This window comes from Emiliania huxleyi, assembly GCF_000372725.1.
Source record: "Emiliania huxleyi CCMP1516 unplaced genomic scaffold EMIHUscaffold_96, whole genome shotgun sequence".
Taxonomy (NCBI): domain Eukaryota; phylum Haptophyta; order Isochrysidales; family Noelaerhabdaceae; genus Emiliania; species Emiliania huxleyi.
Genome location: NW_005194878.1, coordinates 54,309 through 81,488, shown reverse-complemented (window position 1 = coordinate 81,488; position 27,180 = coordinate 54,309). Strand labels below are relative to the sequence as shown.

Here is a 27,180-nt window from a genome sequence, read left to right as displayed (position 1 = left end):
AGCAGCGAGACGGCCGCGACGCGAGCGATGTCGAGGGGGCTGTCGCAGCGAGCGAGGACGCGCTCGAGGAGGTCCGTGGGGAGGTCGAGCAGGCGGGCGGGCGGCGGCGTGTCTGGCGAGGGAGCGGCGGAGGAGGAGGAGGTGGCGAGGCGGCGCGAGCGGCGGCGCGACGGGGCAGACAGAAATCGCGAGAAAGAGAAAAATTGCCCCGCACTAATAAAGGAAGCGGGGAGGCAAAGAAACAAGAAAAGTAAAACGCCGGAAGCTAGGAGAAGGTTGCCCGAAAGCGCAGACGGCCATTTCCGCTCGTGTAGTGGGGCGTGCGCTCGTCGCCAAAAGCTGAGCTGAGGGTATCACATTGGTCCCGGGGTCGGTATCCCTGTTACCTTGCCTTGACTCCATTCCTCTGACTCACTGCCCCGGCGCCCACACGTCGACCTTCTTGGGCAGCAGCTGGTTCGACAGGTCCTCTCCGTGGCCTAGGCCGCCGTGAGAGCCGTCGCCCCAGGTAAAGGTTTCGCCGTCGGCGGTGATGGCGAGGCTGTGGAAGCCTCCTGCCGACACAGCGACGACGCGCTGGCCAGCAAAGGCCTCGACCTTCCTGGGCTGCCGTTGTGCCTGCTCATCTCCGTGGCCCAGCTTGCCTCGGTGTCCATAGCCCCAGCTCCACACGGCGCCGTCGGCGGTGATGGCGAGGTTGTGGTTGGCTGCTGCCGACGCAGCGACGACGCGCTGGCCAGCAAAGGCCTCGACCTTCTTCGGCAGCAGTTGGGTCTGCTCGTCGCCGTGGCCCAACCGGCCATCGCCTCCCCAACCCCAGTTCCAGACGCTGCCGTCAGCAGTGATGGCGATACTGTGGTGCTGCCCAGATGACAGAGCGACGACGCGCTGGCCAGCAAAGGCCTCGACCTTCTTTGGCAGCGGCTGGCTCTGCTCGTCGCCGTGGCCCAGCCGGCCGCTCCCACCAGAGCCCCAGCTCCATACGGCGCCGTCGGCGGTGATGGCAAGGCTGTGGACGGCTCCAGCCGACACGCTCACGGCGCGCTCGCCTCCCAGCGGCGTCGGGAGACGGGTCGGCGTGTTGAGCCGCGTCACGCCCTCGCCGTGGCCAAGGAGGCCTGGCGTCCAGCTCTCAGCCTTGCCGCAAGACGAGAGCCGCCCCTCGCCGTCGATGAAGAGGCTGTGCCGACGGCCTGCCGCCGCCCTCGCTTGCGGGTTGGACTCGCACAGCAGCGCCGAATAGCACAGCCACCGCACGGCGCAGCTCTCGCCCTCTGGCTGCGCCGGCAGCTCGAAGCCGCGCTCTTGCGCCCACAAGCGGATGGCCTCCACCGCGAGCGAAGAGTGGAAGAGCAGCGAGACGGCCGCGACGCGAGCGATGTCGGCGGGGTCGCAGCGAGAGACGACGCGCACGAGGAGGTCCGTGGGGAGGTCGAGGAGGCGGGCAAGCGGCGGCGTGCCTGGCGAGGGAGCGGCGGCGGAGGAGGCGGTGGCGAGGCGGCGCGACGGAGGGCGCCAAAAGAATTTCAGCCGGAACCCCTGAGGCAGGTACACCACTGGAGCCGCCTAAGCGACTCCGGCGAGGACGGCGAGGCACTTAGCTCCGTGCACTTTTTACAACAAACCAGCAACAAACGTGGTGTACCTGTGTTAGTGCCAGTGCCTGTGGTGCGCGCCAGTCCCGTGCCCAGTGTTGTGCAAGGAAAAAAGAATTTAAACGAAACAACTCTCTCTCACAGCAGACAGGCTCGACACAGGAAAAAAGAATTTTACAACAAAGCTCCCTCGCACAAATGTGCGAGGAAAAAGAAAGCCGCGGAGCCGATTGAGGTTTATTACGTCAGTGCATGCGAGAAAGAGGACACTAGGGGGGGGGGGGGGGCGGGTCACTGCGCCTTCTGCCACTCTCGGATCATCCGACGCAGCGAGTGGTTTGGGAAGATACAAGTGTGGTCGAGCTCGCCCCCTGTCAGAGGACTCGTCGACTTGGTCGCGAGCCAACGCTCGATCGCCGTCCGCTCGTATGAGTGCCCATCCGCCGCCATCACCGGGTCGCTCATGACCTCGGTCGTGATTGGGCAGACGAAGTCGTCCGGCGGCTCCTCCTCCTCCACCGAAGGCGGCCTCTCTGCAGCCAAAGAGGACGATGCTTGCTCGTCGGGCGCCCGCCTCTCCTCCAGCCTCGCGCTCTCCTCGAGCGCCGCCGCCAGCTCCGCCTCCTCTCCCGCCGCCAGCGCTGCCTCATCCTCGGGCTCCCGCGACGGCCCAGCGCCTCCACCTCCGCCCTTCCCCTTCTTCTTCTTCTTCTTGCCCTTCTTGCTCTCCTTGTCGCGCCCCCCCGCCTCCTTCTCCGCCTCCTCCTCCGCCAGCAGCGCCTTGGCATGCCGCGCCGCATCCGCCTCTGCCGCCGCTCTCTCCGCCTCCCTCGCCGCTGCCTCCGCCTCCGCCTCCGCCGCCGCATGCTCCTCGAAGGCGCGCACGCACTCGGCGTGGCCATTCGTCCTGGCCAGCTGCAGCGCCGTCCTGCCGCTCTCGGAGCGCAGTGCCGTATCCGCGCCCGCCCGCAGCAGGCGGAGCACGACGGCGGGGTGGCCTTGGCTGGCGGCGCTCATCAACGCGGTGCCGCCTTTGCTGCCCTGCTGGTTGATCTCCGCGCCGCGCTGCAGCAGCAGCTCGACCACCCGCTCGTGGCCGTGAGCGGCGGCTAGCATCAGCGCGGAGAGGCCGCTCTCATCGCCTGCCCCGCCAGTCGCGTTGACCCGCCCGCCGCTGTCGAGCCACGCCAGCAGCGCCGCCTCGTCGCCTCGCCCAGCCGCTCTCGCCGCTTCTGCGGGAAGGCTGCCCAGTGAGCTAGAAGAGGCCGCGGCCGTCGATCCCGCCAACGCCTCGCCCGAGGAAGCGCCGCCCGCGCCGCCCGCCGCCGCCTCGCGCCGGCTCGCAGTCACCTCCGCGATGTGCTGCCGGAAAGCGTCGACGCACCCGGCGTGGCCCTGCTCCTTGGCCAGCTGCAGCGCGGACCTGCCGTCCGCAGAGCGCAGCCTCGTATCTGCGCCCGCCCGAAGCAGGCGGGTCACAATGGCGGCGGCGCCGTGGATGGCGGCGCCCATCAGCGCGGTGCCGCCGTTGCTCATCTGCAGGTTGATCTCAGCGCCGTGCCGTATCAGCAAGTCGACCACACGCTCGTGGCCTTTGTCGACGGCGAGCATCAGCGCGGTGTTGCCGTCGCTGTCCTGCAGGTTGATCTCCGCCCCTCGCTGAATCAGCAAGTCGACCACCCGCTCGTGGCCGCTGCGGGCGGCGTACATCAGCGCGGTGCCGCCTTCACTCCTCTGCAAGTTGATGTCCGCCCCGCGCTGCAACAGCAAATCGACCACCCGCTCGTGGCCTTGCTCGGCGGCGGCCATCAGTGCGGTGCCACCCAGCAGGTTGATCTCCGCCCCGCGCCGCAGCAGTAGCTCGACCGCCCGCTCGTGGCCGTTGCAAGCGGCGTCCATCAACGCGGTGGCGCCGTCGCTCCTCTGCAGGTTGACATCCGCCCCGCGCTGCAGCAGCAGCTCGACCACCCGCTCGTGGCCGTGAGCGGCGGCTAGCATCAGCGCGGAGAGGCCGCTCCCATCGCCTGCCCCGCCAATCGCGTTGACCCGCCCGCCGCTGTCGAGCCACGCCAGCAGCGCCGCCTCGTCGCCTCGCCCAGCCGCTCTCGCCGCCTCTGCGGGAAGGCTGCCCAGTGAGCTAGAAGAGGCCGCGGCCGTCGATCCCGCCAACGCCTCGCCCGAGGAGGCGCCGCCCGCGCCGCCCGCCGCCGCCTCGCGCCGGCCCGCAGTCACCTCCGCGACGTGCTGCCGGAAGGCCTCGACGCACCCGCTGTGGCCCCCTTCCTTCGCCAGTTGCAGCGCGGAATTGCCGCTTTCAGAGCGCAGCTTTGTATCCGCGCCCGCCCGCAGCAGGCGGAGCACGACGGCGGGGTGACCTTGGCTGGCGGCGAGCATCAGCGCGGTGCCGCCTTTGCTGTTCTGCTTGTTCATCTCCGCGCCGCGCTGCAGCAGCAAGTCGACCACCCGCTCGTGGCCGTGAGCGGCGGCTAGCATCAGCGCGGTGCCGCCTTCGCTCCTCTGCAAGTTGGCATCCGCGCCGCGCTGCATCAGCAGCTCGACCACCCGCCCGTGGCCCTCCTGGGCGGCGCACATCAGCGCGGTGCTGCCTTTGCTGCTCTGCATGTTGATCTCCGCCCCACGCCGCAGCAGCAAGTCGACTACCCGCCCATGGCCGTTGGGGGCGGCGCACATCAGCGCGAAGCCGCCGAGGCTATTCCGCATGTTGATCTCCGCGCCGCGCTGCAGCAGCAGCTCGACCATTCGCTCGTGGCCAAATTGGGCGGCGGTCATCAGCGCGGTGATGCCGCTCACATCGCCTGCCCCGCCAGTCGCGTTGACCCGCCCGCCGCTGTCGAGCCACGCCAGCAGCGCCGCCTCGTCGCCTCGCCCAGCCGCTCTCGCCGCTTCTGCGGGTAGGCTGCCCAGCGAGCCGGAAGAGGCCGCCTCGCCCGAGCATGCGCCGCCCGCGCCGCTCGAGCCGGGCATCCCACTCGGGGAAAAGGTGTGTACACCCCAAATCGGGTCGGGACTTCGGACCCGATTACGCTGCCGCCTCGCGCGCGCCGCTGCTGCCCTCGCCGGCAGCCGCCGCGGTCGCAGTGCCATCGTGCGGACTGGCGGTCGACTCGCCACATCGATTTCAACTCACGCGACGCGCTCGGCCTCCGGCTGCCGAGCGAGTGACGGGTAATCGTGGCCGTGGCCAAGAAAGATCAAATATTAAGGGCTCTATTTTGCCTACCGCGAAAAACTCGACGGTTTTGGGCGTTTCAGAGCACGCTGAATCGATTGGCTTAGCTATAATTCTCGCCAGCCCCTTCCTTTCATAATTATTGACTCAAAACTCGATGATCGCGCGACTTTGGAGCCGTTATAGCTAAGCCAAAACGTTCCTCTCGAAAAATTGACTTAGGAAGCCGCAAACGGCAGCTTCTGAAAGCCTCACCGGCGCTTATTATTTGATCTTCTCCAAAACTAGGCCTGCGGCCAAAATTTTCTAAAGGCCGCTGCGCGGCCAGCGCGATGCGCAACCAGACAGCGACCGACAGTCAGCAGCAGACTGTGACGATTGGCGGCCTCGCGCCCTCAGTCAACCTCCTCTACCAACTCCCCTGCCCAGCCCATATGCCTCATCCACGGTGGCGCAACCACTCGCGCAGGGAGAGAGAGAAAGTCGGCGATCTGCGCCGTGCAGATGAGCTCCGCCTCGTCTGCGTCGAGGACGCCCATCGCAGGGCTGTCATAGCGCCATTGCATATGACGTACTGCATGTTGTTCATTACTTCGCAGGTGCCAAAGTCGAGGATAATCTCACTCAGCGATGGCGAAGGCTGCACTCCCGGCCGGCGGTAGGAGGGATGAAGGTTAATGTACTTCGCAGTGTACGGTGCCTTCCGGCGCGAACAGTGCCCGGGACGAAAGAGGAGGCGACGTCTCCCTCGTCCATGGACGGTGTAGCCAGCTTGAGAGACGGGAACGAACGGCGGTGAATCGCCGACAGCGGCGCCTTCATTCTTTTCCAGTGAATCGCCGGCGGGTGCCCTGAGCGTTGTATCTGTCGGCCAGTTGCCGCACCGCCGGCAGCAGCTCCGCAGCAGCCGCCCAGATGGCGGCGGTTAGGACAGGAGCGAAGCCGCGTGGACACGGCTGAGCGACGCCGTGCGTCTCGTTTGGATGCTGCAGGCATGCCGGGCAGCGCGCGTGCTCCATACCGCGTCGGGCGCCCGCCGAAATCTTCGATTTCTTTCGCGTAGGGGACCAAAAACCCTGAAAATTTTCTTCGCCTGCGGCGGGCAATTAATTTCGATACTTTCGCTTTCACAGCTCTTTCACACGACTTTATCCGTCACTCGCTCTGCCGCAAGAGCGGCTGGCTCACGGCAGCGTCTCGCCGGTTGCCGGATAGGAGAGTACAGAACGTCTGGAGTGTAACTGTGTACGTGAGATCGGTTTTGATAACAAGCACGGTCGATCCGTCAAAGCGATACACTCGTTCCTATCTCGCTGGAGGGCTGGCACGGAGCTCTGTGCCGACAAACAGGAAGAGCCGAGCGGCAAGAAGGGCTCGATGGGGAGCGAGAACCGTCAAACGTGCTCACGGAGGTTTCGGAAGTCCACCCTGATGCGGTCGGTTCCCCCCCGGTTTGAACGCGCAGCTCGCAAGACTCGTCGAGCACTCGCAGCCTCTCTGCGCCTCTCATGCTGCCGCTCTGCGGGACGTTCAGTCTTTCCGGAAGATATCGTCGAGTTTTGGAAGCTGCGCGGTCAAACCTGGGGGGAAACAAGAGCGTCACGACGGACTTCAGGTTACACCTGAATCTCTTCTGACGGTTCTCGCTCCCCATCGAGCCCTTCTTGCCGCTCGGCTCTTCCTGTTTGTCGGCACAGAGCTCCGTGCCAGCCCTCCAGCGAGATAGGAACGAGTGTATCGCTTTGACGGATCGACCGTGCTTGTTATCAAAACCGATCTCACGTACACAGTTACACTCCAGACGTTCTGTACTCTCCTATCCGGCAACCGGCGAGACGCTGCCATGAGCCAGCCGCTCTTGCGGCAGCCGCCAGCGGAGGCCGAGCGCGTCGCGTATCGATCGAGCTCGCGATCCGGGCCGTGGAGCCCACGAGGAAGACTTCGTCTGCTGGGACGGAGTCCCGACGCTCGCTGCGTCCGCCGGAACTGGGTCTGCACACCTTTCGTGGCCGCGTCCCGCAGTGGTGAGGGCAGAAGAATTCTTAAGATACAAGCAGAAGAAAAAGAATTTCAACGCGCTGAAGAAAAAGAATTTAAACAGCAGAAAAAGAATTTGCCCAGCACCTCCTGGTCGTGCGCAGAAGCGGCGCAAATGAGCAGCCCTGCGTCCACCCATGCCCGATGGCCTCGCTTTACTTTTGCCCGCGCGACGGCTTTTTTGCGGTCAAGCCTTGATTGCCATTCCAGCCGTCACCGTGATCTGCATTGCCAGATGCTGCTGCAGCGAAGCACCGGCGCCAGAGCCGGCGCTGGAGCCCACGGATGCTGAGCAGACCAAGGGTAGCCATCCCAATGCGCCTGTTCATTGTTTATCCCTCGTGCTCGACGCCCTCCTCAAAGTTGGCAATCGCCGCAGCCACATCCTCCTCTTCCGCCTTCGGTACTTCTTGAGCGCATTCTTCAGCGGCATCTTGCCACAGTTCTCGCACAGCTCCTCGAGCTCCACCCAGCGCGTGTCGATGAATCCAGCGTCCCGGGGTGGGGGAGGGTGTCGGGGTAGGGTGCGGGGGGGGGGGAGAGGTGGGGGGAGATTATCTCCCCTGGATGCCCAGGTCGGCCGCCTCCTTGCCAACCTCGGTGAGGAAGCCCTTGAGGATGGGGGTGAGGAAGGCGAGGCGGCCATCGTGCTGCTTGACCGCGGCGTCGTCGCCCGCGTACTCGGCCTGCAGCGGTGGGTTCGGGTACCGTGGGGGTAGGGGAGGGTGGGTTCGAGTACCGTGGGGGTAGGGGAGCCTGCTGCATCAGGTCGGCGATCTTTGCGCACTCGTACACCATCGAGCGGCCGCCCTCCGCGACGGCCTTCTGCGTGAGCAGCATCGTGCGCACCGACGGTTGGTGAATGATCGCGTCGGCCACCTGCCAGTCATTCGCACGCCGAGGTGTCAGGGCGGGAGGACGGCCTCGTGCAGACGTCTTCAGAGCAAGTTGACACATGTTACATGCACATGCACAACATGACATGAACATGAACATGAACATGAACATGAACATGAACATGAACATGAACATGAACATGAACATGAACATGACATGAGCGGCGCGGGGGAGTACGAGACGAGTACAGCGAATACCGCGGGCGCGGTCGAGTGCAGCGGAGTGTGCGTGTCCTCCTCTCGCGCGCTAGTTGGAGTGCAAGAGTGGGCGTACTCCGCGTCTGGGGCCCGAGAGATGTGGGGAGATGTGGGGAGACGTGGGGAGACATGGGGAGACGTGGGGAGATGCCTGGTCCGGCTCCTTGCTGCCGGAGAGGGAGCGCATCGAGCGGCGCTCCTTTGCGTACCAGAGCGAGTTTTGGAAGGCGAGCTCCGCGGCGGCGATGCCCTGCACGGCCGTGCCGAGCCGCGAGGTGTTGATGAAGGTGAACATGTGGTTCAAGCCGCGGTTGGGCGTGCCGATCAGCCAGCCCTTCGCGCCCTCAAACTCGAGCTGGCAGGTTGGCGAGCCTTGGGGGGGGGGGGAGATAGGGGAGATCTGGGGAGATCGGATGGAGATGAGGGGGAGATGGGGGGAGATGAGGGGAGATCTGGGGGGAGTAGGAGGGATATCTGGGGAGATATGGGGGGAGGCGGCGAGCCGTGGCAGCCCATCTTGTCCTCGATGCGCGACGTGCCGAGGTTGTTCAGCTCCCCCGTCTTGAGGCGCTTGGGCACGAGGAAGAGGGAGATGCCCGCCGTGCCTGGGGAGATATGGGGAGATATGGGGAGATATGGGGAGATCTGGGGAAGAGGGAGACGCCCGCCCTGCCTGCGTTGAGAGTACGCAAACATGAGGGCGGGAGTACGGTGGTGTGCAGCGTCAGAGCACTGCGTGAAGACGAGGGGTGCGAATGCAGTGAATACAGAGGAATACGACCGAGTACGCGTCCTCTCGAGTGCTGGTTGGGATACACAAACACGTCTTCCGCTTCTAGGACGGCGAGCCCGCGGGCGCGTCGGGCAGCCGCGCGAGGACGCAGTGCACGATGTTGTCCGTCATGTCGTGCTGTTGATGGTGGGAGGGGGGAGGGGGGGGGAGGGGGGGGGGGTGGGAGAAAGGACTCGCCACTGCTGAGGACCGGTGACTAACTGCTACTACCCACGGTGCTCGACTACCCATGCTGCTAGCACAGAACCGCCGGCGCCGCTCCGACGGAGGTAGTGCTACGAGGAGAGGGCGGTGCGCGCACCTCGCCGCACGAGATGAAGATCTTGGTGCCCGAGATCGAGTACTCGCCCTCCGCCCCGTCGATGGGCACCGCCTTGGTCGTCACTTGGCCGAGGTCGGAGCCGCACTGCGGACAAGGGAGGGAGGAGTTGACCGGGGGGGGGGGGATGGTGGCGGTGGGAGGTTGTGGGAGGTCGTGGGAGGTTGTGGGAGGTCGTGGGAGGTTGTGGGAGGTCGTGGGAGGTCGTGGGAGGTCGTGGGAGGTCGTGGGAGGTCGTGGGAGATGGTGGCAGACTTGGAGGTGGCGCGGACGGCGAAGCGCCGTCAGAGGGCGCGCGCGGGCGGCGGCGACGGAGGGTGGGCAGCGGGCAGCGGTAGGGCGAGGAGGGCCCGCGGGGCGAGAGGGCGCGTCGGGAGGCGCTAGCCGACACGGTGGCGGCGGCGACGGCGACGGCGGTGGCGACGGCGGTGGCGGCGGCAGCGGCGGCGGCGGCGGCGGCGGCGGCGGTGGTGGTGGAGGGGGGGAGGGGCGGGTTGAGGCGCGCACGGCGGTGGCCCTCGACGGCCACGTGTCGGGGGTGGGGTGCGGCGGCGGCGGCGCGCGAGGACGCGTGGGGCCCCAGCTGGGTGAGCACAGGCTTGGTGGGCGAGCGGGGCGCTGTGTGTGCCTGCGGCTCGGTCAGGCACATGGTGCCGGTCATCTCGCCAGAGATGAGGGAGGGGAGCCACTCGTCCTTGAGGTCCTCCGACCCGTGCGCGATGATCGTGTTGATCGCCCCCTTGGACAGGCCCGGGAACATCAGCCATGTCCAGTTTGCGGCCGCGATCATCTCCGACTGCACGAGCGCGAGCGACATCGGCAGTCCCTGCCCTCCGTACTGCTCCGGGAAGGAGAGCGCCTGCCAGCCGTTCTCGGCGTACATCTTGTACGCGTCCTTGAACCCGGGCGCCGTCACCACCGTGTTTGGGTCCTTCCACACAGAGCCGACCCGGTCGCCGCCCTCGTTCAGAGGCGCGAGCACATCCTCGCACATCGTCTTGGTGGCGTCCACGACCATGTCCACGGTCTCGCGATCGCACGGCGTGAGCACCTCCTCGTTCAGCCCCTTGTAGTGCCCCTCAAAGTTGTGCACGTCGTACAGCAGGAAGTTCATCTCACGGAGTGGCGCGTGGTATGCGCGGCTCGACATGGCAGCTGCGAGCGCGCCCCTGGCTGCTTCCGCGACCGAGGCCGGCGCGCCGGGGGCGCTCTGCGGCCTCAGGCGGTGCGCGCGCTGCGAGACGCGGAGGGCGGAGCGCATAAGGAACGTGGCGGCGGCGATCTGGTTTCGTCGTTCGAGTCCGAGCTTGGAGCGAGACAAGGCGCTGTGGAGCACGACTTGCTGATGGTAATCAACAGCGGCGAACTTCCCGTACTTTTCTTTACTTTTGGGTGTTTATGAAGGCCAAAATGGCCCCTCTCCGGCGCGGGTTGGTTGTGCCTCGTTCATTTAGGTTCATCGACTGCTCTTGTCCGCGGGCGCGAGGGCGCTGCGGGGGCGGCCCCCCCGGCGATGGCGGAGGCGGCAGATGCAGCAGCGGGCGGGCGGGCGGCGGCGCGCGGGAGGCGGGGGGGCGGCGCTGCCTCGACCGATCAGTGAAATGACCAACCCTTCCTTGTCTCGAGGTTTCAAGGGCCAATCCCCCCCGACGGGCCGATTAGGTGCTTGCGAGCGTCCCGTCATGCGCGGCGCAGTGCTGCTGCTCATCGTCGCGCAGGGAGCAGCCCTTCCGAGCTCACGCCCGATCGAAAAGTTCGACTCTGCGTGGCTGAGCGAGTTCCTCGGCACCAATGTTGAGTCACTCTCCTCAGCCACTGTGGCCATTCTTGAGCCGCTTATGGCGTCTCTGAATACGATGGTGCCCTTATCGGCCCGCGGCATCACCTTTGCGGGCGCGTCGTACGGCGACGCAAAGGCGAAGGAGGGCAAGGAGTGCAAGAAGGCAAAGATCTCCATTGACCTCCCGCTGCCCTTCTCTGCGACCTGCATGAAGCAATGCAAGGCATATGCGGAGAGCAAAGGGTATGAGAAGGAATTCTGCTGCGAGTTCGACCGTGCAAAATCCTCCTCAAAAATGTGCAAAATCTCAGAAGACGGAAAGGCCAAGTACAAGAGCGGCGACAAGACGATATTCACCTTTGAGCCGGGAGAGGAGGAGGAGACGTATGATTACGACGACTACGACGACGACGAGGCGACGCCACCGCCGCCCTCTCCAAGCCCACCGTCCCCCTCGTCGTCGAATTGGTACGTCTCCACCACCTCGGACAAGCGGTGCGGCTACCCCGACAAGCAAGCGACTCTCAAACCGTTGCTCGACGTGGCAGAGTCCTGCAAGCTGGTTCGCCATCGCCAAAGTCTGCAGTGAATCCCTCCTGGCCGCATAAACTCAACGCCCTTCGCCCTAGGCCTGCGAGGAGTACGCACTCGACCGCTTCTTCACCGATGACGTCAAGTATCGGAAAATGAACTTTTGCTGCGATTACGAACGCCGTGGCAAGTGCACCATCACCGAGCCGACGGATGGCACGCCCCTCCCCAAGTCGGGGTGGGATGGGAAGCCAAAGGCCACGCCTTTTCCACGCCTTTTCCTGATGAGAGGGTGATAGGTAGGGGAAATTCGCGATGGGTGCTATGATGCGAATAGGTCGAAGAGGGCTTCACCGCCATGTTCTTCATGTGGAAGTGAGATCGAGGGGGACACCGCCCGTCTGCGGGGCCTCAGTCGCCAGCATGGTGGCCCTCGATGATTCTGCTGTCTTGGAGGCACGCGACCGACCCCAGACGGAAGATCCTACTGCGCTCCATGCAGTGTATCCTCTCATCGAAAATGCAAAACATGGATGGGGCTCGGTACTTCGGAAAAGAGAAAGAAGACAAGTGTGAAGAGCCTCCACAAAACACAATGCACACACACCCAGATAGACAAATTTGATACAACGGACACCTCTACTAGGAGATGAGGAAAAAGGATCAAGTCTCCGCCCTGTGGGCGTCGGCCGCGGCGCGCGGGACCGTAGCCGGGGTCTCGTCCTCTCTCCGGTGTCCTCCCCCAACATGGGGCTTGGGGACTACGGCATCTCGAGCGAGCACTCTAGCTAGCCGTCTCTTCCACATGGTCCCTCGGCGCTCTCGGGTCCCTCCACGTGCTGCTCCCAATCTCTTTGTTCTCGTGCACGGCCGGTTGCGGGACCGGGGACGTACAGGGCGAAGGACCGTGTGAGTTGACGGAAATCGGGGGGGCCCGCAGGACGCGACCCACCTCGCCACAGACACGGTCCCGCGCCTCGCCGCTATGACGGCCGCACGACCGCAGCTCGTGTGCGTGCGGCCGTCTTTGTCCGGAGTGAAAAGTCCAACGCGCTCGTCGGTGGCGGCTTCCCCGGATTTCGCCGCGCTCGGCGAACCTCGACAGCGCCTTCGGTGGCATGCAGCTCTTTGCGCCTGAAGCCTGGAGAGCAGCTCCTCTGCTGCTCACACACTCTGCACAGATGGCACAGCCTCGAGTCGCGGCTCGAGGGCACAGCCCACTGGCGGCTGCCACAGCTGTGACAGCGTCGCAGGAGGGAGGAGGACGAAGAAAACGGAAAACGGGACTGGCGCGCAGGGGCGCACGTGCGACGAGAAAACGTAACCTCCAGCGCGGTGTACGGCGCGATAAAAAAGAAAAATGTGGGCTACAAAGAAAAACGGCGAGCGATTCGCGATTCGCTCTCTACCGCCCTGGATGCGCCTCTCGCCACTCTCGAATCTGACGGCGCAGGATGTGGCTCGGGAAGAGACAGATGTGCTCGAGCGCCTCGCCCGTCATCGGGCTCGTCGACTTGGTCGCGAGCCAGCGCTCGATCGCCGACCGCTCATACGTATGCCCATCGGCCGCCATCACCGGGTCACTCATGAGCTCGGTCGTGATTGGGCAGATGAAGTCGGCCGGTGGCTCCTCCTCCCTCGGAGCCGGCGACTCTGCAGCCAAAGAGGACGACACTTGCTCCTCCGCCGCCCGCCTCTCCTCCTCCAGCCTCGCGCTCTCCTCAAGCGCCGCCGCAAGCTCCGCCTCCTCCGCCAGTGCTGCCTCATCCTCGGGCTCCCGCGACGGCCCGGCGCCGCCCCCGCCGCCCTTCCCCTTCTTCTTCTTCTTCTTCCCCTTCTTGGCGCGCTCCCCCGCCTCCTTCTCCGCCTCCTCCCCCGCCAGCAGCGCCTCGGCATGCCGCGTCGCCTCCGCCTCTGCCGCCGCTCTCACCGCCTCCCTCGCCGCTGCCTCCGCCTCCGCCTCCGCCGCCGCATGCTCCTCGAGGATACGCACGCACTCGGCGTGGCCATTCTCCTTGGCATGCTGCAGCGCCGTTCTGCCGCTCTCAGTGCGCGCCGTCGTATCCGCGCCCGCCCGCAGCAAACGGAGCACGACGGCGGGGTGGCCTTGGCTGGCGGCGCCCATCAGCGCGGTGCCGCCGACGTTGTCCTGCAGGTTGATCTCCACGCCGCGCTGCACCAGCAAGTCGAGCAGCAGCTCGATCACCCGCTCGTGGCCGTACAGGGCGGCGAGCATCAGCGCGGTGCCGCCGCTGCTGTCCTGCAGGTTGGTCTCAGCCCCGCCCCGCAGCAGCAGCTCGACCACCCGCTCGTGGCCGTGGCCGGCGGCGAGCATCACTGCGGTGCCGCCGTTGCTGTTCTGCAAGTTCACCTCCGCGCCGCGCTGCATCAGCAACTCGACCAGCCGCTCGTGGCCCTTGCCGGCGGCGAGCATCAGCGCGGTGATGCCGCTCGCATTGCCTACGCCGCCAGTCGCGTTGACCTGCCCGTCGCTGTCGAGCCACGCCAGCAGCGCCGCCTCGTCGCCTTGGAGAGCTGCTTGCCTGGCCTCTTCGGGAAGGCTGTCCAGCGAGCTAGAAGAGGCCGCCGCACTCCCTCCCGCCACCGCCTCGCCCGAGGAAGCGCCGCCCGCCCCTCTCGCCGCCGCCTCGCGCCGGCTCGCAATCACCTCCGCGATGTGCTGCCGGAAGGCCTCGACGCACTCGGCGTGGCCCTCATCCTTGGCCAGCTGCAGCGCGGACTTGCCGTTCGCAGAGCGCAGCGCCGCGTCTGCGCCCGCCCGAAGCAAGCGGAGCACGACGGCTGGGTGGTTGAAGAGGGCGGCGAGCACCAGCGCGGTGAAGCCGCTGCTGCTCTGTAGGTTGATCTCCGCGCCGTGCCGAATCAGTAGCTGGACCACCCGCTCGTGGCCATTGCGGGCGGCGAGCATCAGCGCAGTGACGCCACTGCTGTTCTGCTCGTTGATCTCCGCGCCGTGCTGCAGCAGCTGCTCGACCACTCGCTCGTAGCCGCTGGCGGCGGCGAGCATCAGCGCGGTGCGGCCTTTGCTGTCGTGCAGGTTGACATCAGCGCCGCGCCGCAGCAGCAGCTCGACCACCCGCCCGTGGCCCCTTTGGGCGGACAGCATCAGCGCGGTGCTGCCGCTCACATCGCCTTCCTTGAGAGTCGCGTTGACCTGCCCGTCGCTGTCGAGCCACGCCAGCAGCGCCGCCTCGTCGCCTCGCCCAGCCGCACAGGCCACTTCGTCGGAAAGGCTGCCCATTGAGCCGGAAGATGCCGCTGCGCTGCCATGTTTCTCGCCCCTTCCTGGGTTGGACTTTTTGGGGGGTAGGGTACAATTTTAAGGCCCCCAGCGGAAAGGGGAAAGGGGGCCCCCCCCCCCCCCCCCCCCCCAAAAAAAAGTGCCGCCCGCAGAGGGTGAGAAGGGGACGCCCGCAGCGTGGCACCAGGCGCAGCCCCGTCCCTCCATTCGCACGACCTCCCCACACCGACACCCGACCCCGCCCCCCACGCTGCAGTACCGTTGGGTCGATTTTGTCACCGGCCTAAAATATGGCGTCGCAACCGTTGAGACGGGCCTCGACGTGTCTCGCACCCATCCGACCGGCCCGCACCGACTCTGGGCGTCTTTTACATCGCAGCCACCTGAGTAGGTGATCAGTTTTGGCTGGCTCGGCAACACCGACAACCCGTGGATGAGTGCCTTCAACCGGTGAGCGCAAGCACGTCGCCCTATACTTCCCTCTAGACCCTGGCGCATTTGCAGGTCAACTCGTTGAAGCGCCGCGCTCGCCCCCCACCCCCCTCTCCCCACACGCACCCAACGAATTAAACGCTTACCACGCCGGCACGTTCTCACCCACCATCCTCGCCCCGCCGCAGGTTTAACGAGCTCGATCTCGACGCGAAGGCGGACTACAAGAACCTCTTGACGCCGGCGGGCGCGTCGAGGGCACGATGGACTTTTTTGCAAAGGGGCATTTGTTCGACGGGGAGATTACCTTGTTCCCGTGGACTAAGTTCTTGAAGTGGAGGCCAGGCTGGCGGTAACCCGCAGGATGTGCCTTACAGCCTCCCTTGCTACCCCCTCCCTCCCCCCCCCCCTCCCCCCCCTCCCTCGCCACCTCCTCCCTCGCCGCCTCCTCCCTCACCACCCCCTCCCTCGCCTCCCCCTCCCTCGCCACCTCCTCCCTCGCCGTCTCCTCCCTTGCCGCCTCCTCCCTCGCCGCCTCCTCCTTCGCCGCCTCATCCCTTGCCGTCCTCGCCGCCCCCTGCCTCGCCATCTCCTCCCTCGCCGCTTCCTCCCTTGCCGCCTCATCCCTTGCCGCCTCCTCCCTCCCCGCCTCCCCTCTCGCCTCGTTCCCCGCCGCCTCCTCCCTCGCTTCCTCCTCTCTCGTCTCCTCCCCCCTCGCCGCCTCCTCTACCTCCTCCTCCCTCGCCGCCTCCTCCCTCGCCTCCCCCCTCGCCGCCTCCTCCCTCGCCGCCGCCTCCCTCGCCGCCTTCCCCCTTGCCGCCTCCTCCCTTGCCACCTCCTCCCTCGCCGCCCCCTCCCTCGCCGCCTCCTCCCTCGCTTCCTCCTCGCTCGCCGTGTCCGTCTCTATTGAGCGCTCACGCCACGCGAGAGTGGTGTGGCGCGGGCGTGAAGTCGCCAGCTTCACCACTTGTTTGGCGGGGTCTTTACCGGCATGTGTCTGTATGTGTATCTGCTCCGACGCCGGCTCGACGCCGAGTGGTGGAGAGCTCCTCTGTGTAAGCGGGAGAGACGCGTGGAGAGAGCTGAGAGGCGCGGTTTTTTTTGCGTGGGCGGGCTTCCAACTTCCATCGTCACACTCAGACAGTCTGACACTCCTGAGCTGCGCCTCGCCACTTTGTAACAATCAACGAGCTCCTCCTGTCACTCGTACGCACATAGACATAGACTCAAAACAAACCACGCCCGTGACACATGCAATTGTGAACAAAACAATGTGGTCCCGCCGCCCCGCGCACCCAACCACCCAGCCCCTCCCTCCCCCGTGCCGAGCCCGACGCGGGCGCCACCTACGCGCCGTTGCGGTAGGCCACAAAGAATGTGAAAAACGCACCTCAGCCCTGCGTGCCCTTGAGCGCCGCCACCGTCCCCTTGAGCTCCGCCACCTGGTCGAGCGCGTCGCCGAGCAGCCCCTTGGCCACGCCCAGGTCGCGCAGCTGATCCACGCCGCCGCTCGCCCGCACCTCGGCGGCGTGGTCGGCCACGTAGCGGCGGCACTGCGCGAGGAGCCGCCCGTCGCCCGTCGCGTGCGCCGCCTCGAGCAGCGGCACGGCGCTCGCCGGCCCGACGCTCTCCTGCAGCGCCTGCGCGCAGAACAGCTCGAGGCGCGGCACCTGGTACATCTGCGCCAGCTGCCGCAGGTCGAACGCGCGCTGCGCTCTGCCGCCCTCCTCCTCGCCGAGGTCGAGCTGGTCGGTGCAGAGGTAGCGGACGAGGGCGGTGAAGGTGGCGAGGTCGGTGTTGCGCACCGTGACCTCGGCGGCGTCGCGCTCCTTCATGCCGATGCCAAACATGGTCCGAAAGAACACGGACCGAATGCAGAGCAGGTTCTTGCTCACGTGCTCGTAGCGCTCCTCGTCCTCGCCGACGATGAAGGTGACCAGGCCGGTGGGGAGAGTGGGATCGCCACAAGTCTTTCCGAGGTCTGCCACCAGGGTCGAGGGCGGCACCACAATCGGCGCGAAGGTGGGAGGCGGAGGAGGCGCCGACACGCAGACCTGGCGGAGGGAGGGCCTCGAGGAAACCAGAAGAGCGCTGCCGTCGGCGCTGATGGCGACGCCGCGTGGGTTGTGGAAATGTGCCGCGCCGCCCACGCCGTCAGCACTGTCCATGGTGCCGCTGCCCGCGAGCGTGGTCACCGCGCCCGTCGCCACCTCCACTCGGCGGATCTTTTGGTTGCTGACGTCCGCCACGAACAATGCGCTGCCGTCCAGACTGATGGCGACGCCGTGTGGGTAGCTGAACTGCGCCGCGCCACCCACGCCATCAACGCTGCCCATAGTGCCGCTGCCCGCAAGCGCGGTCACCGCTCCAGTTGCCACCTCCACCCGCCGGATCTTGTGGCCCAAGCAGTCCACCACAAACAGAGCGCTTCCGTCCGGGCTGATGGCGACGCCGCTTGGGTAGTAGAACTGCGCCGCGCCACCCACGCCATCGACACTGCCATTGGTGCCGCTTCCCGCCACCGTGGTCACCGCGCCAGTCGCCACCTCCACCCGGCGGATCTTGAAACCGCGGAAGTCAGCAACAAAGAGTGCGCTACCGTCCGGGCTGATGGCGACGCCGCGTGGGCTTGTGAACTGCGCCGCGCCGCCCACAGCGTCAGTGTCGCCATCCTCGCCACTGCCCGCAAGCGTGGTCACCGCTCCAGTCGCAGCCTCCACCTGTAGAATCTTGTGGCCGCCAGAGTCCGCCACAAACAGCGCGCTGAGATCCGGGCTAATGGCGATGCCGCGGAGGCCGGGGTCTTGTGCTTCCACCGTTGCCACGCTGCGCACGCGCCCGGCCGAAGAGACGTGCAGTACTGAGTCATCAGTGGTGACGTACCACGCGCCCGCGCGATCGCTCACAACGCCATGCATGTCGAGCGCTGCCAGAGGGCCGTCCTCGCCCTCGAGCAGCAGCGTGGTGACCTGGCCGACGACGCGCAAGCCAAAGAGGGGCGCCTCGAAGCCATCCGCGACCGCCACAGCTCCGCCGCCCGAATCGCCGTCCTCGCCGGCGGTACGGGCGCGCTTGCGGGACGCCATGCAAAAAAGCGCCGAAACAACGGAGAGGGGGGATTCGGGACAGGAGTTGGGTGGTATCGTGGTAGTGCGGGTGGCGGCCCTAAACTGTAAAGAAGAAAACGAGTGTACGGTTGCCTGTCCAACAAGTAGAAAGTGCGCTCACACAGCGGAAACTTGCCTCCAAAAGGAGAAACACATGCCGCTAGACAGAACCGCGTTGAGTGCAAGCGTGCACCTTATTTATCGACCGATGAGTGAGCGGCTCGCAAAGTGGAACTCGGTCGAGCGTGCAAGGCGACACATTGGGCGGCGAGTGAATGTCTACTGGGACTTTGAGAAGCAGTGGTTCTCAGGAGAGATATCAGAAGTGTCAGCGAGATAATCTCTCTCTCTCTATGATGACGGCGAGTCAAGGTGGGAAAAGCTCTGGGAGATGGACTATGACTTGCTGGGAGGTTCGGGTGCTGGCCCGTCGGGAGCGGTCAAGACGGAGGTGATCGCACGTTTCAACCGCAACCAGGAGCGCGTCGAGACGGTCGTGCTGCGCCACCGGCGGGAGAAGGTGGCGCTCGCCAAAGCCGCGGCGGTGATCATTCAAGACGCGTGTCGTACGATGAACGGTCGTGTGGAGGAGAAGCTCAACAAGGCCCTTGACATGGCAGAGGCACAGCAGCAGCCGCCACCGCCAGCCACGCCGCCTCGCTCGGTGCAGAAGGCGGCGGGTGTCTCGCCGGCGTCGCCCTTTGCCACGCCTGCCACGGCCAAGAAGCCTGTGCCTCGCGTGCTCTCGCGGCCGGAGCTAGCTATGCAGGCACTCGGTTCGAGGCACGGCGCGGCGGTGAGCAACCTCGAGGAGGTGATGGGCTATGTCGAGACCTACCCGTTCTTTCAGAACATACAACGTGCAGGCGCTCGTCTGCTCCAAGCATCTCGACTACAACGGCCGCTTTGTCCTGCTCACCTGGCTGATCTCGGAGGGCTGCTCGCCTGTGCTTGTCGTCGAGCTGATGCTGGCGGCGGGCTCGCTCAAGGACCAGGCGGCCTTCGACCACGTCCTCTCCATGCTCATCGCCCTCTCCAAGAACCAGTTCGAGTACCGCGCCTACTCGCGCCTCACGCGCTCCTGGCAGGTGGCCCGCCCGGCTATTGGCACGGCGAGCTACTGGGCGGAGGCAATCGCCAAGGTGCGCTACGCGCGCAACTGCGCGCCACGCTCGTGAGAAGGCATGGTGAGATGGGAGGATCAAGACTAGACACCTCCCCGCCACGCCCTCCACACACACACAAACCGAGAGCAGCGGGCACCGATTTCCGGTCCCGCGGCGTACGGGTCTAAGTTGAGTAAGTATTAGTACTCGTATACGCATGATCTAGCTGCATGCGCCATGTTTGTTACATTATAAAGCTAACATGTCGCTTTTCCTGCACAACAATGAAGTGTAGTTCTTTTACAAACCAAAACTGCGTCCTATTCACGCCTTTCGCCTCGTGTCGACCCGTGACCCCGAATCACACACACCTCTCGCTCTCCGCTCTGACCTCTGTGCACGACCGAACAGGCAGTTAATATTTAATCGCGTCTCGGGTCATCTCGGGTCATCTCTCGGGTCATCTCCCCACATCTCCCCGCATCTCCCGCCAGCCCTCTAGTGTAGTTCTTTTACAAACCAAAACTTCGTCCTATCACGCCTTTCCGCTTTCGCCTTGTGCACGACCGAATCACACACACCTCTCGCTCTCCGCTCTGTGCACGACCGAACATTAATATTCAATCGCCTCTCGGGTCATCTCGGGTCATCTCGGGTCATCTCCCCACATCTCCCCGCATCTCCCGCCATGCCTCTTAATATTTATTCGGGTCATCTCGGGTCATCTCGGGTCATCTCAGGTCATCTCGGGTCATCGACTCACACACATCACACGCACCTAATCGCCTCTCGGGTCATCTCGGGTCATCTATCACACACACCACACGCACCTAATCGCCTCTCGGGCCATCTCGGGCCATCTCCCCACATCTCCCTGCGTCTCCCGCCATGCCTCGCGGGTCATCTCCCCACATCTCCCCGCATCTCCCGCCATGCCTCTCTCGATTCTCGATCAAATATTTCATCACACACATCACACGCACCTCTCGCTCTGAATCGCCTCTCTCGATCTCGATACATGCCTCTCTCAATCAAACATCTCATCACACACACCTCTCGCCCTAAAATTCCTTAAGTTCGGTGGGATCTTGAAACGAAAATGCGAAATCCTAGTGCAAATAGACTTCACGCCTCCTGCACCTCGCCTTCCTGGGGCCCAGCGCTGACTTCTGACTGTCGCCGCTGTCGAGCAACACGGAGCTCCGTTGGACGTTTTCAAGATTAGCGTGTCAGAGTGAAATGGAACTAGCCAAGAGGCCCTTTCAAAGGCCGCGGTTTCGAACTTGATGAGGCCTCTCGATCCTCGTCGCCGCCCCGCCAGGAAACTGCACATCACACAAGGTACCCAAACTAAAATCCCGAAGTTCGGTGGGATCTTGAAACGTAAATGCGAAATCCTACAGTGCAAAGAGACTTCACGCCTCCTGCACCTCGACCGCCTGCACCTCCCTTGGCGGCGGCGCCGCCTCCGCCTCCGGCCCCACTCGCGGGCGCCCGGCGACCCGGCCCCTCCGCCGGCCGCGGAAGAACGCCAGCAGCGCGCGAGGCTGTGCCAGCAGCGCGCGAGGCTGCGCCTGCCCCGCGCGGAGGAGCGGGCCTGCGTCCAGGAGAGCCCCCTCGCCTGTAGGGAGCGCACGCCACGGCCGTACTCAACCTGTTTCCCTCGGCACTAGTTTCACTCGGGTTCACTCCCACTGCGCCTTCGGGGAGGGTCCATCGGCGCGTAAAAGGAGAGTCGCGGAATCGCGCGCCTCCACCCAGCAAGGGCTACGCAGTATCCCTGACATCCCGGCACATGTCCTCAGAGGCGGGAGGGCGCGCCTCCGCCCTCGCCCTCGCTGGGCGGCGGGATCGAGAGCACCTGCATCGGCGACCCCATCCCCAGGGCGTCTCGCTATGCCGAGATGAGCCGAGATGAGCCGAGATGAGCCGAGATGAGCCGAGATGAGCCGAGATGAGCCGAGGGGAGCCGAGATGAGCCGAGATGAGCCGAGATGAGCCGAGATGAGCCGAGGGGAGCCGAGGGGAGCCGAGGGGAGCCGAGAGGAGCCGAGAGGAGCCGAGAGGAGCCGAGAGGAGCCGAGAGGAGCCGAGAGGAGCCGAGAGGAGCCGAGAGGAGGCGAGAGGAGCCGAGAGGAGCCGAGATGAGCCGAGATGAGCCGAGATGAGCCGAGATGAGCCGAGATGAGCCGAGAGGAGCCGAGAGGAGCCGAGATGAGCCGAGATGAGCCGAGGGGAGCCGAGGGGAGCCGAGGGGAGCCGAGGGGAGCCGAGGGGAGCCGAGGGGAGCCGAGGGGAGCCGAGGGGAGCCGAGAGGAGCCGAGAGACAGCCGAGAGGAGCCGAGAGGAGGCGAGAGGAGCCGAGAGGAGCCGAGGGGAGCCGAAGTGAGCCGAGGTGAGCCGAGAGGAGGCGAGAGGAGCCGAGAGGAGCCGAGAGGAGCCGAGAGGAGCCGAGGTGAGCCGAGAGGAGCCGAGGGGAGCCGAAGTGAGCCGAGGTGAGCCGAGAGGAGGCGAGAGGAGCCTCGCTGGGCGCCGCGTTCGAGAGCGAGCGGGGCAGCGCGGCCAGCGCGGCGGCCGCGATGAGGCCGATGAAGGCCGCGGCGGCTGCGAAGACGAAGAGCGCGCCAGAGGGGGAAGCCTCGGCGGCGGGGCGCGCCGAGAGGCCCCACGCGAGCGCGGGCGCGCACAGGGCAGGGCCGAGCATCTTGCCCACCTGCGGCGGGGGCGGCGGCGGGGGGCGGCCGGGGGGGGGGAGGGGGGGGCGTCCGCCTGCCCGCCTGCCCGCCTGCCAGCCTGCCTGCTCCGTCACAGCGGTCTGCCTGGGCGTGGCGGCGTGGCGGCGTGCGGCGTGCGGCGTGGCGGCGTGGCGGCGTGGCGGCGTGCGGCGTGCGCGGCGGTTTGCGGGTGGCGGGCGGCGCGGGCTGTTCGCTGGTCGTAGCCGCGAAAGGAGGAGGCACTCCCGGAGCCGGGGGTGGGGGGCGGGGGTGGGGGGTGGGCGCACCCCTTCTGTCAGCGCGACGATTCCGTTGAGCAGCCCGTTGCGCTGCGGGTCGCGCGCGCACAGCCTGCGGTGTGAGGCACACAGAGCTCCCTACAGCTGTGTACAGTCGCGTGCGTATGAGCTCACTAGCTAGAGCGAGCTCGCACTAGAGTCCGTCATCGCATTCGCCTTCCTGGGGCCCAGCGCTGGCTTCTGACTGCCGCCGCTGTCTCTCTCCCTTCTCGACTGCCTGTGCTTGTGCGTCGTGGGCCCCGGGGTTGTGCGTTTGTGGGAGGGCACAGCGTGGAGACACCAGCCTCGGGGCGGGAGCACCAGCCTCGCGTGCCGTGTGTGCAGAGCACCGCGTGAGCACTCGGCGCGACGAGTACGGGTGACTGCGGATGGGGAGATATGGGGAGATATGGGGAGATATGGGGAGATATGGGGAGATATGGGGAGATATGGGGAGATATGGGGAGATATGGGGAGATATGGGGAGATACGACTGCAGAGGAACGAGGCAGAAGACAGCGGAGTGCGTGTAGGGCGCGGGGCAGGAGGCACGAGATCTGGGGAGGGATGGGGAGAGATGGGGAGGGATTCCGCTTCTAGGGCGCGGGGCAGGTTGCTCATCGAGACGAGAGCGGTGCCGGCGAGGAGCATGGCCGACGTCTGCAGGCCGTACACGAGGGAGGCGCCTACACGACGCAGATCTGGGGAGATATGGGGAGATATGGGGAGATATACACGAGGGAGGCGCCTACACGCGATCTGGGGAGATATGGGGAGATCTGGGGATATATGGGGAGATATACACGAGGGAGGCGCCTACACGACGCCAGGCGCGGCGCGTCTGCCGTTCTGTTGCGGCTAGGCCCGGCAGTGCACGGGGGGGAGGCGCCCAGGGCGCGCAGCCACCAGCGCTCAGCGGTGGCGGAGGGGGAGGCGAGCAGGCAGAGTGTGAGGAGTGCCGCGGCTGTGCAGCCGGCGGTGAGCGAGGCGTGCAGCCCGAGGCGGCGCACGAGGCGCCCCATGGCGAGCGACGTGAAGACGACCTGGGTGGGTGGCGGCGGCGAGTGTGCGAGTGACCCGGCGCTCCCGCCGCGGCCGCTGCTCGAACGACTCTCAGAACCACTCTCAGAACCACTCTCGAATCACTCTCGCTGCTGACGTGCAGGATCTCCCCAGATCTCCCCAGATCTCCCCAGATCTCGCTGCTGACGTGCAGGATCGCGCGCAAGACCACGCGCAGGACCGCGGCGGAGCGACGCGAGCTTTTCTGTCCCCCCCCCCCCGGCTTGGGATGGCCGGGTGCACTACTCGGGCCATCTCGCGGCTGGCCGCGGGCGGGCCTCGCCTGCACGACCGCCCCGGCAGCGAGCGAGGTGCCGAGCTGCTCCTCGGTCAGCGCGAGCCCGCCGGCATAGCGAGACGCCATGCACCACAGCGGCACGAGGTCGAAGGCAGCAAACAGCGCACACCCGTGCGCCGCGCGCAGCACCATCACGAGAGGCAGCGGGTGAGAGCACAGCACAGCGCTGAGTGGAGGGCGGGCCGCGCCATCGGCGGCGCCGCCACTGCCGCCGCCGCCATTGTCGCCGCCGCCATTGTCGCCGCCGCCGCTGCCTTCTCCGCCGCCTTCGCCGCCGCCGCCCGGGTGTGTGGCGAGGCGCGTGCGAGCGCCGCCTCCGGCGTCCGCCTTGTTCGCCTTGCCGGCCGGCCCTTCTCTAGAGGAGTACGAAGAGGAAGCCGCTGCAGCAGAGAAAGAAGTAGAGGCTGCCCGGAGGGTTGAAGAGGAGGCCGCTGCGGCAGGAGAAGCTGCCCGGATCGCCGAAGAGGAAGCCGTTGCAGCAGAAGCAGAGGAAGAGGCTGCGCGCGGCTTCGTCTCCGGCAGCCAGGCCACGTTGACCGCGACGGCGGTGGCGCCGATCGCGCCGCCAACCAGGGAAGGCGGGAGGGCGGGGAAGCGCGGGCCGAGCGCAGCGTAGGTCCATCCTCCGATTGCTGGGCCGAGGAGGGCGACGACGGAGCCGGTGGCAAAGACGTACGACCAGACCACGGGCTGCATCGCCTCCCCCGCGCACTCCAGCACGCACAGCCCCATCAGCGTCACCCACCCGTTGAGAGCGCCGATCAGCAAAAACCGGACCGCGAGGGCGGCGGGCAGGCTGGTGGTCAGGCCAAAGCAGACGTTGCCGAGGGTGACGGCGACCATGCTCGCAATCATCGACGGCCGCCGGCCACAGCGGTCCGCCGCGTGGCCCCACAGGATCGAGGTGAAGAGCCGCCCGCAGAGCACGGCGGTGGGAAGCAGACCCGCGACAAAGCCCGCCGTGTCCGCGTCGGCGGCCCAGCCGCAGTCGACGGCGAGGAAGCCGGCGTAGGAGAAGATGGAGCAGAGGGAATAGAAGTGGGCCGCGTTGGCCCACCCGATGGCGATGACGGGCTTCCACCCGAGCGTCGGCACGCGAGCCGAAGCGCGCGGCCGGAGGCACATTGCTGTGGAAGGATATGCACGCGTGACTACGCCAGGACCTCACGAGGGCCCGGCGACCAACCGTGACTACGCAAGCTAAGACGACGATCCGGCGGAGGAGCGCTGCGCCGTCCTCGTCGGGCGGGCGGTCGAAGATGACGGCGCGGGTCGGGTCCGTCGGAAAGCGCTGCGAAGTCGTGCCGCGAAAGAATTTCCGCTCGGCCGCTGATCGTCCTTCCACTCCCATCCCTCCCTTGGGTTGTCTGTTTTCTTTCTTTCTTTTTTTCCAAGATCCTGCTCGTGCAGGTGGGGACCCTGTCCTCGTCCCATCCCTCGATAATCTACCGACTCCAAACACATAGGATTCCTACTTTCCTAGTCTAGACCGGACGCGGAACCATCCACATCATCACTGGCTCGCGGCAGTAAGGGCACTCTTGCATCAGCTCAGAGCATGGCCCGCAAGCACACAGGTGCCCGCACGGAACCGCAGCATGCGACTTGACTCTCGCGAAACACACGATGCACGTGGTCTCTCCCCCCATCGTGGACTCGGGGGCAGCCGGCCGCCCCGTGTCGAGGCCGGCGTCCGCTAGCAAGACGGCAGCAAGCGGCTCGGTGACTGGCAGATGCTGCTCCGCCGCCTCTCCCGCCTCTGGCCCGATCAAGCGCTCGATGGCGCCGACCCGCTCCTCGAGGCTGCCCTCGGTCGCCGTGCCGAGGCTCGCCTCCAGCCGCTCGACACGCCGCGGCAAGTCCCCGCCGCCGCCGGTCGACTCGCTGCTCACCGCCTCCTCGCACCGCGACACCCGACGAGCCAGTGCCTCCTCCGCATCCACCTCTGACCGGCGCAGCGCCTCGGCCAGCTCCGCATCCTCGCGCAGCGCCGCCCGCTCTGCCGCACCCGCTAGCTCTGCCGCCTCCCGCTCCGCCCGCCTCGCCGCCTCCTGCTTAGCAGCCAGCTGCGCCGCCCTCTCCTCCTGTGCGCGAACCTCTGCCGCAGCCTTCGCCCTCCGCTCCTCCTCGAGCGCGAAAGCAGACGGCGCCTTCTTGGCCTTATTGTTCTTCGCCTTGGCCTCCTTCTTGGCCGCCGTTGCCTCCGCCGCCTTTGCGCGCCGCCTCGCCTTCTCCTCCTCCGCCCTCCTATCCGCAGCCTCCTTCTCGCGCCGCGCCGCCTCTGCCTGAGCGGCCTTGCGCTCCGCCGCGGCCGCCCGCTGCTCCTCTCGCTGCGCCTCCTCCGCCGCAAGCCTCTCTGTCTTCCTCGCCCGCAGCGTCTCCTCTGCTGCCGCGCGCTCAGCGGCCAGCTTCGCCTCCGCCTCCGCCGCAATGGCTCGCCTCTGCTCCTCCAGCGCCGCAGCGTCCGCTGCCCGGCGCGCCTCGTCCGCCGCTCGCTCTGCCTCGCGCTGTCGTGCTGCCCGCTCCCGCTCTCGCGCCGCCGCCGCCGCCTCCCGCTCGCGCTGCTCGCGCCGCCCCTTGACCTCGAGCGCCTTTTCGGCCGCCTTCTCCGCCGCCTGCGCCTCCCTCAGCGCCGCTGCGTGCTCTGTGAGAGCGCGCACGCACCCGGCCTGGTCTATTTCAGGAGCACTGGCGGCGTCGGCAGTAGCTAGCACCTTGGCCGCCTCCTTGGCGATCTGCAGCGCCGTCATGCCGGCCGCAGAGCGAGCCTTTGCATCTGCGCCAGCCCGAAGCAAGCGGAGCACGACGGCGAGGTGGCCACTGTAGGCGGCGCCCATCAGCGCGGTGTAGCCTTTGATGTCCTGCAGGTTGACGTCAGCGCCGTGCCGAATCAGCCGCTCGAACACCCGCTCGTGGCGTTTGTCGGTGGCGAGCATCAGCGCGGTGTCGCCGTTGCTGTTCCGCAGGTTTACCTCAGCGCCGCGCTGCAGCATCAACTCGACCACCCGCTCGTGGCCGTGGCCGGCGGCGCCCAACAGCGCGGTGCCGCCTTTGCTGTTCTGCAGGTTGATCTCCGCGCCGCGCCGAATCAGCAGCCCGACCACCCGCTCGTGGCCTTCCTGGGCGGCGGCCATCAGCGCAGTGACGCCACTGCTGTTCTGCTCGTTGATCTCAGCGCCGTGCTGCAGCAGCAGCTCGACCACCCGCTCGTGGCCGCTGCGGGCGGCGTTCAGCAGCGCGGTGACGCCGCCGCTGCTCTGCAGGTTGACTTCAGCGCCGCGCCGTAGCAGCACCACGACCACCCGCTCGTGGCCTTGGCCGGCGGCGAGCATCAGGGCGGTGACGCCGTCGCTGCTCTGCATGTTGAGCTCCGCGCCGTGCCGCAGCAGCAGCTCGACCACCCGCGCTTGGCCTTTGTTTGCGGCGCCCATCAGCAGCGTGATGCCGCTCACCTCGTCTCTCTCGTACGTCGCGTCGGCCCGCCCGCCGCCGTCAAGCCACGCCAGCACCGCCTCCTCCTCGCCTCGCGCAGCTGCTGCCACGACCGCATCGGAGCAGTTCAGGCCAGCGCCACGGCGACAG

At 66.4% G+C, this 27,180-nt stretch overlaps 6 protein-coding genes across 6 annotated transcripts; all 6 read right to left on the bottom strand.

Annotated features, from left to right (window-relative positions):
* Nucleotides 1-1,614: 1,614 nt before the first annotated feature.
* EMIHUDRAFT_221297 (hypothetical protein) lies at nt 1,615-2,060 on the bottom strand (the record flags this gene model as incomplete). The annotated part of the gene is made up of 2 exons (XM_005756583.1): nt 1,615-1,645; nt 1,891-2,060. 2 exons carry the CDS (start codon nt 2,058-2,060, stop codon nt 1,615-1,617), a joined length of 201 nt encoding a protein of 66 aa, XP_005756640.1.
* A 5,297-nt stretch (nt 2,061-7,357) lies between these two features.
* EMIHUDRAFT_453920 (putative acyl-CoA dehydrogenase) lies at nt 7,358-10,310 on the bottom strand. The gene is made up of 7 exons (XM_005756582.1): nt 9,624-10,310; nt 9,011-9,115; nt 8,766-8,826; nt 8,420-8,521; nt 8,068-8,288; nt 7,579-7,701; nt 7,358-7,508 (listed from the first exon to the last, which is right to left on the bottom strand). The coding sequence occupies exons 1-7, from the start codon at nt 10,287-10,289 to the stop codon at nt 7,377-7,379; spliced, it is 1,410 nt and encodes a 469-aa protein (XP_005756639.1). The 5' UTR covers nt 10,290-10,310; the 3' UTR covers nt 7,358-7,376.
* A 2,012-nt stretch (nt 10,311-12,322) lies between these two features.
* Nucleotides 12,323-12,927, bottom strand: EMIHUDRAFT_221293 (hypothetical protein; the record flags this gene model as incomplete). Its single annotated transcript, XM_005756581.1, has 2 exons — nt 12,323-12,473; nt 12,749-12,927. The coding sequence occupies 2 exons, from the start codon at nt 12,925-12,927 to the stop codon at nt 12,323-12,325; spliced, it is 330 nt and encodes a 109-aa protein (XP_005756638.1).
* Nucleotides 12,928-17,153: 4,226 nt separating this feature from the next.
* On the bottom strand, nt 17,154-17,951 carry EMIHUDRAFT_69240 (hypothetical protein; the record flags this gene model as incomplete). Its single annotated transcript, XM_005756580.1, has 1 exon — nt 17,154-17,951. A coding segment is annotated over one exon (798 nt), but the record flags the coding sequence as incomplete, so codon positions are not given.
* Nucleotides 17,952-20,589: 2,638 nt separating this feature from the next.
* Nucleotides 20,590-24,892, bottom strand: EMIHUDRAFT_453919 (hypothetical protein). Its single transcript, XM_005756579.1, has 3 exons — nt 23,966-24,892; nt 23,593-23,764; nt 20,590-20,946 (listed from the first exon to the last, which is right to left on the bottom strand). The coding sequence occupies exons 1-3, from the start codon at nt 24,721-24,723 to the stop codon at nt 20,932-20,934; spliced, it is 945 nt and encodes a 314-aa protein (XP_005756636.1). The 5' UTR covers nt 24,724-24,892; the 3' UTR covers nt 20,590-20,931.
* A 910-nt stretch (nt 24,893-25,802) lies between these two features.
* EMIHUDRAFT_360354 (hypothetical protein) lies at nt 25,803-26,525 on the bottom strand (the record flags this gene model as incomplete). The annotated part of the gene is made up of 1 exon (XM_005756578.1): nt 25,803-26,525. A coding segment is annotated over one exon (723 nt), but the record flags the coding sequence as incomplete, so codon positions are not given.
* Nucleotides 26,526-27,180: the final 655 nt, after the last annotated feature.

What these genes read in the sequence shown, in the direction of transcription:
- EMIHUDRAFT_453919 (XM_005756579.1), bottom strand. Translation starts at nt 24,723, where the DNA reads ATGTGCCTCCGGCCGCGCGCTTCGGCTCGCGTGCCGACGCTCGGGTGG. An exon ending in GCTGCAGCGGCTTCCTCTTC is followed by an intron (nt 23,765 to 23,965) that starts GTACTCCTCTAG and finishes CCCTCCACTCAG; the next exon opens with CGCTGTGCTGTGCTCTCACC.
- EMIHUDRAFT_453920 (XM_005756582.1), bottom strand. Translation starts at nt 10,289, where the DNA reads ATGCGCTCCGCCCTCCGCGTCTCGCAGCGCGCGCACCGCCTGAGGCCG. An exon ending in CCCGCTCGCCCACCAAGCCT is followed by an intron (nt 9,116 to 9,623) that starts GTGCTCACCCAG and finishes CCTTGTCCGCAG; the next exon opens with TGCGGCTCCGACCTCGGCCA. An exon ending in TCGCCGACCTGATGCAGCAG is followed by an intron (nt 7,509 to 7,578) that starts GCTCCCCTACCC and finishes CCACCGCTGCAG; the next exon opens with GCCGAGTACGCGGGCGACGA.